This window comes from Aspergillus terreus, genomic scaffold (assembly GCF_000149615.1).
Source record: "Aspergillus terreus NIH2624 scaffold_1 genomic scaffold, whole genome shotgun sequence".
Taxonomy (NCBI): domain Eukaryota; kingdom Fungi; phylum Ascomycota; class Eurotiomycetes; order Eurotiales; family Aspergillaceae; genus Aspergillus; species Aspergillus terreus.
The window spans coordinates 2,225,391-2,237,760 of NT_165972.1; the positions used below are offsets into that span (position 1 = coordinate 2,225,391).

At 54.2% G+C, this 12,370-nt stretch overlaps 4 protein-coding genes across 4 annotated transcripts; 1 reads left to right on the plus strand and 3 right to left on the minus strand.

Moving 5' to 3' along the window:
- Positions 1-357: 357 nt before the first annotated feature.
- Positions 358-1,188, minus strand: ATEG_00799 (uncharacterized protein; the record flags this gene model as incomplete). The annotated part of the gene is made up of 3 exons (XM_001210885.1): positions 358-669; positions 717-1,060; positions 1,107-1,188. The coding sequence occupies 3 exons, from the start codon at positions 1,186-1,188 to the stop codon at positions 358-360; spliced, it is 738 nt and encodes a 245-aa protein (XP_001210885.1).
- Positions 1,189-2,004: 816 nt separating this feature from the next.
- Positions 2,005-5,000, minus strand: ATEG_00800 (DUF3659 domain-containing protein; the record flags this gene model as incomplete). The annotated part of the gene is made up of 3 exons (XM_001210886.1): positions 2,005-2,529; positions 2,579-4,498; positions 4,599-5,000. 3 exons carry the CDS (start codon positions 4,998-5,000, stop codon positions 2,005-2,007), a joined length of 2,847 nt encoding a protein of 948 aa, XP_001210886.1.
- A 4,018-nt stretch (positions 5,001-9,018) lies between these two features.
- ATEG_00801 (GMC family oxidoreductase) lies at positions 9,019-10,998 on the plus strand (the record flags this gene model as incomplete). Its single annotated transcript, XM_001210887.1, has 1 exon — positions 9,019-10,998. One exon carries the CDS (start codon positions 9,019-9,021, stop codon positions 10,996-10,998), a length of 1,980 nt encoding a protein of 659 aa, XP_001210887.1.
- A 571-nt stretch (positions 10,999-11,569) lies between these two features.
- On the minus strand, positions 11,570-12,341 carry ATEG_00802 (uncharacterized protein; the record flags this gene model as incomplete). The annotated part of the gene is made up of 2 exons (XM_001210888.1): positions 11,570-11,595; positions 11,702-12,341. The coding sequence occupies 2 exons, from the start codon at positions 12,339-12,341 to the stop codon at positions 11,570-11,572; spliced, it is 666 nt and encodes a 221-aa protein (XP_001210888.1).
- Between the last annotated feature and the right edge of the window lie 29 nt (positions 12,342-12,370).

Here is a 12,370-nt window from a genome sequence, read left to right on the forward strand (position 1 = left end):
GCGCGTATATTTAGTGATTACGACTTTGAATACAAATAGTGATCAATTACCTTATCCAGTCGGACCGCATGGAAGGCCTTGGAGGGGAGAGAACATGGAACGTACCTTTCATCCGTCGATTTTCTGTTTGTCTGATTTCATAGGTTTGGCTAGGTTCTGGTCTAGGTATGACAGCGAACGGTGCAAAATCGCACAATGATACTAGATAGTGAAAATAGTTCCATTAACAGTGAATCCATTCCGACCAAACTCCATAGTCAACCCACTACAGCTGCAATTCGTACTGAAGTTCAACAAGAGGACAATCAATTACAAGCGCGCTATTGTGGCCTGGGTAATCGCCGATATACATAACGCCTAAATATCCACCCAGTTGTTTGCATCCTCCTCTCTACCTCCTGCCAAAGCCCTGCAAACAAAGTCCACGGCAGCGCTGTTGGTCTCATGGAAACGCGGAATGTAGTGAGTCCCCCAAAACGTGACAACCGCAGAATTACTGCAACAATCCGCAAGGCGCATCGTCAGGTCCGGGGGGATAAACGAGTCCAGCTCACCGATAAAGAACATGGCGGGAGTCTGGACCTTTGGCGAGTACAGCGACGAATAGCACGGGTTCTCCATCACGCAGCCGCTATACGCGAGGATGAACCGAAGGCGAGGATGCGAGGTCTGCTGTGGTCAGTACCGCCCTGATCAAGGGGAGCCTGCATGCACACCTTGACGGAGAACTCAGCGCAACGATCGGGATTCTCTAGGAGCGAGGCTAATGCCACTGCCACACAGCACCCGGCGGAAGATCCGATGATGCCGTCAAACGGACCGTGCTCTTCGAGATAGGACAAGAGAAAGGCGACAGACTTGTCCAAGCCTGGCACGCGGGACATCCGGTAATCGCCCAGGCCCCAGGTGAATGAGTCTTCGTCGAATCCAGTGGGGAGGAAGGGGGCGTTGGGGAAGAAGAACTCGACGTTTTGGTTTGTGCGCTGCTTGATGGCGTCTCGGATTAAGGGCTGGAGATGTCTGGTTTTGTAGTCTAGTCGGGAGCCGCTGGATCCATTGCCTGCACTGGCTTAGTGGCTGGTTGGTATTAGACATGGCATACTCACCATGCATCATGAGAATCTTGACAGGCTTGTTGGCTGAAGATGCGGCACTGGCGCTAGGGACGATGTTGCCTGTGACTCCCATGGTTATGCTTGCTCTATCCAGTGAACTTGTGCATACACGACAATGATATGGGTTGTTCTGATGCTGCTGGAGACTTTAGAAACAGACAGACGGATGTAGAAGAGCAATGGCTGGCTTTATATTGTCAGAATTCGAATGTAAAAAGAAAATTCACTACAAGTAGAATACAGATCAAACTACTTACAAAGCCGGGGTGAAGATGAAGTCACTGCGAGCAATTGAGAAGAAAAGCCTGCCCATGTACATTGTCCCAGAACGTTGAAGATTCACAGATTGCACGTTCATCCTTTTGGTTGCATGGTTTAGAAGATCATGGAACCCTGATACCAAACAACCCATCTCTTGCAACTATTCACCCAGTTGAAAGAGAACCACCGATAATAGGAAGTAGTTAAGCTATTGCATAACGCATACTGTAGATATGTCCTAAGGCAGGGATAAAAGACCATACGGAAACACTTTGGAGATATCTACTCTTTGTTGTACTCTTCCAGTGCTCTTCCAGAAACAGGTTAAAATGAACCATGCGGACTATGGCGTACCTGATATAGGACGTTTGAATCTATTGTTATGCAACGTTTGGATGCTTTACGTGCTCAAACTCCCTCTAACCACCTCTTCTGGAAGGTCTAGCATCCGTTGGATATCTCCAAATGGCTATTATTGGTATCCATTATACAGAGGACAATAATTAATCTCTCTCTGGAGTAGATATCAGAAACTATAGAAGAAGACAGGTTCAGAGCAACGTTCGCGTACATTCATTAAAAGAATACATAATTGAAAAGAATATCACAACATAAGCAGCCCCCGAATTCACTTCTTCCCAGTCAACCCCAAAGCATCTGTCAACGAGCCCAATCCTAGGTTTTGCAAGACTTTGTCCAAACCAAGACCACCCAGGAGACGATTCACCAAAGGCCCCAAGCCCAGACCATCAAGCAGACGTCCAACTAATCCAAGCACTCCGCTGAGCAACAAGCCCACTGCGGCAATGATCTGGAACAACGGCTCGCTGAGAAGACCCCACAGGGGGTTGAGCTTCTTCTTCGCATGGGGCATGTCGGCGATCTTTTTGCGGCCATTTTCCACGGTGCGGACGACCGTATCCGTGAGCTCCTTGAGCTGATCAGCCAAGGCGTATTCCTCAGGAGGGGCCTCGTGGGATGCAGCTCGCGCTTTCGCATTGGCGGCAATCTGCCCGTCCGGATCGAGTGCCCTGATGGCACCGTTGCACTCCTGGAGGATACTGCCTCCTTCTTCAAGAAGTGGCTTCACGTTCTGGACGAGTTTTTCTTCGTCCAGCTCTTCCTTTGGAGTACGCTCGGCTTTTTCGATATGCTAGAAAACAGTTAGACATGAATGAAAGATTGACAGTGGCATAACTTACCTCCGAGATCATCTTGCAGATTGGACGCATGCGGTCGAGGGTCTGGCCAACGATAATGCTCATCTTCTTTGCCAGCTGCCTGTCCTCCTCGGCCTTCTTTTGTGCTTCCTCTTCCTCAGGGGATGGACCTGGCTCTTCCTCTGGTTCCTCCGGTGGTATGTTCTCCATCAACGTACATTCACCGAGTTTGTTGCCATCGTTGTCCACTACGTAGCCATTGTCATCGATGTCCTTTCCAATAAGGGTTGCCAGGTTTCCAGAAGTCAATTTGCCGATGAGGTTGCCGTCGACATCCCGGACCTCGCCCTCGCGAGTGACCTTGCGTCCTGCCATGGGGTTGACGTTGCGCTTCTTTTCTTCAGGCTCCCAACGCTCTGCACGGCCGATGGTGTTGCCATTCTTGTCCAGAATGTCGCCGTCCTCGTCGACTTTGCGACCAAACAGCTTCTTGGCATCGCCTTCTGCCACACGGCCAATGGTGCGTCCAGAGGCATCAACGACGACACCATCTTTACCAACCTCTGCGGTCTCAAAGCCGTAGAACGGACCCTCCGGCTTCTGCCTTTCAGCGCCAGGAATGAGCTCGGCTTTGCCAATCACCTTGCCGTCATCTCCCCAGACCTGACCGTGGCCGTCGACCTTTCGGCCAGCCAGACGCTTGTCACCAGACACAATCCGTCCAAAGACTGTACCTTGGGCATCCACAACATTTCCGGCCTTGTTGACAGTCTTGCCTTCCAGGATGGAGAGATCTTCCTCCACTTTCTCCTCCTCCGGCGGCTCATAACGCTCCGCATGGCCTTTGGTGCTGCCAAACTTGTCGAGAATATCACCGTCTTCATCAACGGCGCGACCACGAAGAGCCTTCGCATCGCCCTCCGTGACCTGTCCGACGATGTTGCCTTCGCCATCCTCGACATAGCCGTCCTTGTTCACGGTGAGATTGTCCAAGCCGGAGAAGGGCCCTTCTGGTTTCTTCTCGCGCTCGTTCTCAGGAATGAGCTCGACCCGTCCGATCGGCTTGCGACCGTCCCATATCTGGCCGTCGTCGATCTCCTTGCCAGCCAGCTCCTTCGGGTTGCCCTCAACAACGCGGGCAATTGGAACGCCGTTGGATCCGATGACATATCCCAGCTTGTTGGGAGTGAGCCCATTCAAATGGGAAAGGTCAACAACCTCGGGCTCAGACTCGTCCGGAGCCTCCCAGTAATCCGCTTTCGCAATAACATTGCCGTGCTGGTCGGTGACTTCTCCATCTTCATCGACCGGACGACCGAGGATCTTTTTGGCGTCGCCCTCCACGATCTTTCCAACTCTCTTTCCCTTGTCGTCTTCCACCCACCCGTCCTCAACCACGTGGAGCCCTTCAAGGCCAGCGAAGACGGGCTCATCCTGATGCTCCTCGGTGGGAATGGTCTGGGCCTTGCCGATGACATTGCCGCGGTTATCCCAGAACTGTCCTTTGGCGTCGAGCTGGGCTCCCATGCGAGAGAGCTTCTTGGGGTCGCCCTCGATCAGTTCGCCAACGGGCTTGCCTGTGGAGCTGATAATTTTGCCCAGCTTGTTGCATTTGAGGCCTTCCAAGGTGGACAGGGGAGGGAGGTCTTCTTTCTCTTCGGGCTGGCTCCTTATCGGCTTGAGCTTCCGAGGGGTTGCCCTCCTTTCCAAGCATAGTACTCGGGGTGATTGGTTTGTCGCTGTCCTTGACGACATGCTCTGCCTCGGACGTCGGCTCGACGCGACCGACAACACCACCATTGTCGTTCCGAACCTCTCCTTCCTCGTTGGGGGCAAGGCCAACCAGATCCTTCGGATCGCCCTCCACCAGTTTCCCAACAACCTCACCAGCGCCGTCCTTGACGATGCCACCATCCTTGATGGGCAAACCAGCAATGTTCGACAGCGCACCAGGGACCTGACCTGCCACGTCTCGGACCGCATCAGGAACAGCCTCGACCCGACCGATAAGACCCCCGTTATCGTCGAGAATCTCCCCGTTGTCGCCGACAGTCTGTCCCACCAGATCCGCGGGGTTTCCTTCCACTAGCCGGCCTAGCAGGTTGCCGTCCTTTCCAAGGACTTGTCCTCCCTCACCAACTTCGAGACCCTTCAAGATGGACAGGTCCAGAGGCACTATGTTGTCAACAGTCTGGCTGCCCGTCTTGGTGACACCCTGAAGCGTGCCCATCAGGTTGCCTGTCAAACCTCTTGCCTTTCCGAACAGGCCTGACGATTGGCCTGAGGCTGAGGCCTGCGACTGGCTATCTTCGGGCGCGGGCGAGGGCATATCGCGCTGTTCGGATGTGGCGTTAATGTTCGAGGGAGTGGAGGGCTTCTCTCCGTCGACGGGAGCGGGCTCCTTGACGCGGAGACTGGGAGAAGTCTGCTCGGCGTTCGTGGGGCGTTCGGTGCTTGCGGACATTATGCTGAAGTTTGGGGTGGCGGAGGAGAAGAAGAGTCTTAAGGGATAGAGCTGGGAGGATATTCGTGGACCTATGGCGGTGTCGTGATGGAACTGAGCGAGAAAGGTTTAGGTATAAGTATATTAATCAATCGAGTATGCGATTACTGGGAATATAAACATATAAACAGATGATTATGATACTACACATCGACATAGTCTTCAACGGTCGTTATATACCATCCTATCTCTAACTATATCCATATAGATACAAATAGCATCGGAGTCGATATCCACATACGTCATGATCAACAATGCGTCCAGGGCCTCCATGTCAGACCGTTGGCGCGCCACGCAATTAATCTAATATAGTTGGCCGAATCCTGATTCGGGTGGACACCAAATAGATTAAATGACATGATTCTCGAAGCCCATGAGCGGTTCCGCCGTTTGATAGGTTCCACTCGGCGGCCGTGCTACGTCGATTGCCATGGCTTACAATAGGACAATGTGTGCCATCCGGCCTGCATGACATCAACCCTGGTATCTAGGGTTCGTTGTGAGAGCCATGAATAACCTGGTGTAGAGAGTGGGTTGCATAGAGGTCGTACATGGGAGCACATCCCTCATCCACGCAACTAGTTATAGTATCAAATTCTGCTAGCCACGAGGCGATCCACAACGGCAACACGATCCAGGATCGCGATTGAGGCAGATTAAATGAGATCATCCAAGGCTCGACCTGCCAATCGGAGGATTTACCCGCCACACGAGACGGCAATTGATATCATATCAACACACGTCAATGTGGTGGGCGTAATGACGTCGAAGCGGAGGGATTGTATACCTGAATCTGCCAACGAGATGACATACATTGAACAAGAGCATCAGCGTGGACAGTTAATGAAGGGCGAATATGGTCATCCAGTCCCAGCATTCTAACATGACCGAAAGCACAAGCTTGGACCACAATTATGTGAGACAATTATCGATCCATAATGCATCAATGATAAATGCAATTTGCAGAGAGAACAGAGTTGTAAGCCCAGGCTCTAACACGATTATACAATCGCAGTCCACATAGAGGTGATGGGCCAATACGGTATTGACCTGCAGAGACAGGTCATAATTGTTTTAGAATCCTTCATCAATATCCTCCGAGATCTGGGCAAGGAGCATGATATGTTCAATCAATCTCAATCGGAGAAAGATGAGAAAAAAAAAGCCATGGATGGGATCTTGTTGTCGTCTGGTCCTAGAATCCTAGGAGATGGAGGAGCATCGGAGAATGCACAACGTGAAAAGCAGACTTTATACCACACTTCGCTTTCTTGAAGTCCGAAGGTATTTGAGCTCTCTATATTGATACCGTCGACTTGGAAGTAGTCAGGATCTGTTCATTCCTGGATCAATTGCTTGAGTTGGACGCGGTAGGGTAACAGAGGCAAGTCCTCACCTTCACTTCATGCTCAGTGAGACCCAGTCTCAGCATCTGCCTCATTATCCAAGGAGCACTACCATACCTACCACCTAATGTAACAGATATATTTCTCGACAGTTGAATCAAAGGACGTAACACTTACTCCAGTTTTGATCAGATATCATTGCAACCGGCGGAATAGAACACAGTTCCACAGTCCAGATGTTATCAGTATTGTGCTGCTTTGACCGTCAATCCCTCGACTTAGCCATACAGATTACCCCTGTCTACTCTGAACAATAGACGAAGACTGATTGTAGCCGGGGTAAAAGCTTACACAGGACATGTTGATCAATGATCAGCACTCCTCAGATATGTTTACTGGTAATTCCTCTCGGCTCATACTCGGCATTCCCCACTACACGAGTCCATGAGAGCTTTACCCCTATCGACCATGATGTTAGGGGATTCGGGTGGCTGTGGGAACCGTTTATCGGAGGACAACCGAAAACCGACATCTTTCTTATTGTGATACAACCGCAACTCCGGCATCAACACCTCTTGCCGATTAGACTCACACCCAACCTCCAAGGGGCCAAATGGGGCACGGTGGAAGTTATTTGCTCGTGTTAAGATGGGGTGCGATCTGTCCCGCGACGAACCGGTATATTATTGCAAGTAATACTCCGTACTACTCCAGAGTAGGTACAGTTGGAGCGGACTGAATAAGGACAACCCGTCCATGTCAGTCATGAAAAGCTCCACTTTTCTCTCCTGATCGGCGCCCAAGACAACTGCCAATTGGGCTAGAGATGATATTCCGCGTTGGACCCATCGTCAAGACAAGCTGTCAAGAACTTAGCGAGGGACTATGCCTGCTTGGGCGCCCCAACCGAGCTTTTGCCTTGGACCATCCATCTACATCGTACATACGGAGTACAACCTCGGCTTGGATAGTTTGAGATGCCAGGAAGGAGACGGACGATCACGGGTAACCTTATTGTGGGCTACACTGACGGCTTCCCCATTGATGCCTTGGCTTAATGGATTATTGAACCTAAACCTCCTCCTGTTCACGTAGTTGTTTCCTGTACTTGCTTCAGAGCAGGCCTGATCATCCTCTTTCCCTGCTCTCGTGGCTACGGTGTTCCATTGCATTTGGATCGGCACAGTTGATCACTGAGCCCCGGATCTCCGGAGGAAGATGGATTGAGCCGGTGAAGCTTAGCATTGCAGCCACATTGAATTGCCCAGGCGATGTAGGAGTCGAGGTGCATGGAGACTTGACCAGGAGACAAAAAAGTGCAATGCTAATAGCCACGTCTGATTGTAGGCTCATCGAGGATTATCTATGTGAGATGTGTGGTCTTGTGTACATACTATCTATCATGCCTCGGAGCGGAAAGTCTCCGTAGTAGCAGCAGAACTGTACCTGTACGAACAATGGCAATGAAGAGACAAGAATAGCAGCCGAGAACCACTAAACAAGAAGACTCGGATTTGTTGAACTGCTTCCGGGCCCGTATAACTCCATATCAATTTCCTCAGTTCCGGACCAGTCGCCAATCAGCCTCGGCTGGAGCGATGATCGTCGGGGCACTAAGAGACTGCCTATTTCACTATGCCATATGGCGTTTCTCGCATGGCACTAGTCAGGCACGGTCTGCACTGACACGGCATTGCTCTGACACTCTTGCCACCCGGAACGGTTGTTGCTCCGACCCCCTTTTCGACTGTCTCCATCAGACTCCGTTCGGGGCTCGGTAACGGTCGACTAAAGCGGAAAAGTATACACTTCCGTCCGTGGCCCTCCACACTCTCCGTGGTCGCCGTCTCTCCACCCGCAGAGCCCGTTGAAAGGTTGGTCCGGCATTTGAAAATACTGACAGGTGCATCCTCAGTTCTCCCTACTATCGACTTAGCGACACGGGGTCAAATTACAACTGGTCGATCGTTCATGAGTCTTGCCTTCAGTTATGCAAACAACGCTTGGCCAGAAGCACGGTGGATGCAGCTTATCCTGCATACTCTGCTCGTCAGGAGTGATAATCTTCAGTAGCCGCCTGTCTAGTGGACCCTAGACGCCGCGCTAATAGATGGAAAAATGTTGACATCCAGGCTACAATTCGGATTTCTGCCGTTGCGACCCAGCCGGCATACGTACTACTAAAAGTAAGACTAGCCTGAAGAATCAGTCCCAGACCCCCCATGATTCGAGGACCGGGACCCTCAACTTCTTCTGAGCCCCGTAGCAGGGGCATGCGGCTGCCCGCGGACGTCCTCGCTGGGGTCGTTGCGGCGATCCCTAATTTCGAGAAGGGTTCAGCATCTCCATCATTCGCCTCGCTTGTGTCCGCTGGTCCGCCAAGTGGGCCATCTAGAGTGAACTAATCTTCCCCAGCAGCCAACCAAGGCAATATCTGTTCATTTAGCCTCGCTTTGCAGGAAATGGACGAAATGATGGCCAGGGACTGTTTACACATGCAAATGGACTACTCCTTTCTGAGCGATGATCGTCTTGAGGGGACGGCGGTCGTGATGGCTATAAAAACCGTTATCCCAGCGGGCATACCGGACGCTTGATGTCCTTCTATACCGCACTACAATCTTTTTATCACCATGATTTTCAAGCGGCTGGTTGGCCTTCTGGCCCTCTCCGCCGGCCTCACGACGGCCGTGGAGCTCGAGGACTATGAGTATGTCATTGTGGGATCGGGTGCCGGTGGTGGTCCTTTGGCTGCTCGTCTGGCCCTGGCCGGCCACAAGACGCTTCTTATCGAGGCTGGTGACGACCAGGGTCTGAGCCTGAACTATTCGATTCCGGCCTACTCTGCTGTCGCCTCGGAGGACCCCGAGATTGCCTGGAACTTCTTCGTCCACCACTACAAGGACGATGAGAGACAGAGCCGCGACTACAAGGCCACCTACGAGACTCCCGATGGCGGAGAATACACCGGCCTCAACCCTCCGGAGGGCTCTGTGCTCAAGGGAACGCTGTACCCTCGTACCGGCACGCTCGGCGGATGCACTGCCCACAACGCTCTGATCGCCATCTATCCCCACCAGTCCGACTTTGACTACATTGCTACCCTCACTGGCGATTCTTCCTGGACCCCTGAGAACATGCGCCAGTACTTCGTGCGCATGGAGAACAACGGCTACCTTCTTCCCGGACAAAAGGGCCACGGCTACGACGGATGGTTCCACGATCAGACTGCCCCGTTGAGCTTGGCTATCAAGGACCCTCAGCTGTTCAGTCTGCTCTCCGGCGGTGCCTTTGCCCTGGGCAACGCCACCGACATCCTCATGAACTTCGGCACCCTGCTCCTCGGCGACGCCAACAAGGACTCCAAGGACCGCGACACCGAGCCCGGCTTCTACCAGATCCCCATCTCCACCAACGATGGCAAGCGCAACGGCCCTCGCGAGTTCATCGTCTCCGTCCGTGACGCCAAGAACGACGACGGCTCCAAGAAGTACCCTCTCGATGTGCGCATGAACTGTCAGGTCACCAAGGTCGTCTTCGACGAGACCGTCACTCCTCCCCGCGCCGTTGGTGTCGAGTTCCTCGACGGCAAGTACCTCTACAAGGCCAGCCCCCTGCACCAGTTCGCTGCGCCCGGCGTCCCCGGCTCCGTCAACGCGACCCGTGAAGTCATCGTGGCCGGTGGTGTGTACAACTCGCCCCAGCTGCTCAAGCTGAGCGGTGTCGGTCCCGCCGACGAGCTGAAGAAGTTCAACATCTCCGTTATCGCCGACCTGCCCGGTGTTGGCACCAACCTCCAGGACCACTACGAGACCACTGTCCAAGGCCGCACCCCCCGGAACTTCACTGAGCTGGAGGACTGCACCTTCAGCTTCTACGGCCAGGACGACCCCTGCATCGACCGGTGGGAGAGCCCTGTCCTCGGCGACCGTGGCATCTACTCTTCGTCCGGTCTCGCCGCCACCATGTTCTACAAGAGCTCCGTGACCGCGGACGACAGCTACGACGTGTTCGTCTTCGGCGGCCCCGTCAACTTCCGCGGCTACTTCCCGGGCTACTCGATCAACGCCACCAAGGAGCACGACTGGTTCACCTGGGCTATCCTCAAGGCCCACCCCCGCAACACCGCCGGCTCCGTCACCCTGCGCTCCGCCGACCCTCTCGATGTGCCCGAGATCGTCTTCAACTACTTCGACACTGGCGTTGGCGACTATCAGTCTGACCTCCAGGCCATCACCGAGGCTATCGGTCTCGCCCGTGACGCTTTTGACCGCCAGGCGTACAAGGTCGAGGAGGTCCTTCCTGGCTCGGCCGTCCAGAGCGATGAGCAGATCCAGGACTACATCAAGAACACTGCCTGGGGCCACCACGCCTCGTGCACCTGCCCCATCGGCGCCGATGACGACCCGATGGCGGTCCTGGACTCCAAGTTCCGCGTCCGCGGTGTGTCCGGTCTGCGTGTCGTGGATGCTTCGGTCTACCCTCGGATTCCGGGCACCTTTACGGCCGTCTCGACGTACATGGTCGCTGAGAAGGCTGCTGATGAGATTCTTAGCGAGCTTAAGAGCAACAACACGAAGCGTCATCATCGCCGTGCTGGCCACCACGCCTAGCCCCCTCATGGGACAGAGGTGTAGTGCGCATGCCCAAAGGCGCATGTTCTGATATTGCTGGTGTATAGTGTTTAATACCGGATCTCAATAGAGAATAATGTTCTTGTAGATATTAGCATGAGCGAGAATATATATTGCCTGTTACCATGTTTACCTACCTGAGCCTCTATGTAGCGGAATATCATACTCAGACCGAAAACCTACGCTTGCACCCTCCCTTCCCGGCGCAGTGTATGAAACTTCCGCACCACCCGCAACGTCGCATAATAACTAAACGGCAGCGCAAAAAACCACAACCCCATATTAACACTCGCCGTCGCAATCAACGCCGTCGGCACAGCCTGCACTCCAAACCCCACCGCCACCCCGGCCGTCTCCAGCCCGCGCAGCAGCGAACTATACCGAATCTGGTCCCCGGGCGAATCCGACAAGTTCCCAATACACCAGTAGATATAGTTCTCGACCATGGCCAGGCTGATGCGCTCGAAGAGATACACGCCGAACCCGCGCCCAAACGCGCGCTGGTCGCCCCAGTCCAGCACAGGACGCGTGCGTCGGTACTCGCTCTGGATCACCACAGCCCAGATCCAGGTCGCGCTGTTGAGCAGCGCAATAAACACATACGTGACCACCGCGCGGGTCTCCCTCCGCTTCGCCCACGGCAGATCCACCAGCGACCCGGCAAGCCAGGTGCTCAGCGTACCCACGACCGCTTGCATGAAGCTGCCCAGCGCGCGCGACCGCACGGTAAAGTACGTCGCAAGGTACGTGCCCGGGTACGCCTGGATCCAGCCGAAGTACCAGAACAGCGGGGTGAGCAGGAGGATGGACCTGCTGCGGAGCAGACGCCACATGGCGGCCAGCTCTGTGCGCCAGTGCACGTCGCGCGGCGCTTCGATGCGCGTGCCATCGTCGCGCTGCACGTTCTCCGGATTCGACAGCAGCAGCCCCACAAACGGCCCCAGACACTGGATCGCGATGAACGCGAGGTACGTCTGGTATCCGACCTGGCCGCGCTGGGTGGTGCGGTGGTTGATGGCGAGGGCGACGGCGCCGCCGATGATGTTGCCGCAGTTGCGGAAGGAGAACCAGGTGGCGATGTAGCGGCCGCGCTTGTGCGCCTCTGGATACCCGGTTGCGATGGCGCCCTCAACGCTCCAGAAGAAGCCGGCGCTGATGCCGCAGGTTACGGCGCCGAGGTAGACGAGCCAGGTGGCCCCGGTGCGGTTGTTGAGGTAGAGCCCGGCGGCGTACAGCGGGTAGCCGATTGAGCCCAGCGAGAGGGTGTATTTGAAGCCGATGGCGTTAGTGAGCCAGGGCCCCGCGAAGCAGGTTACGGTCATGATGCCGTAGAGGATGGCGTTGGCGGCGT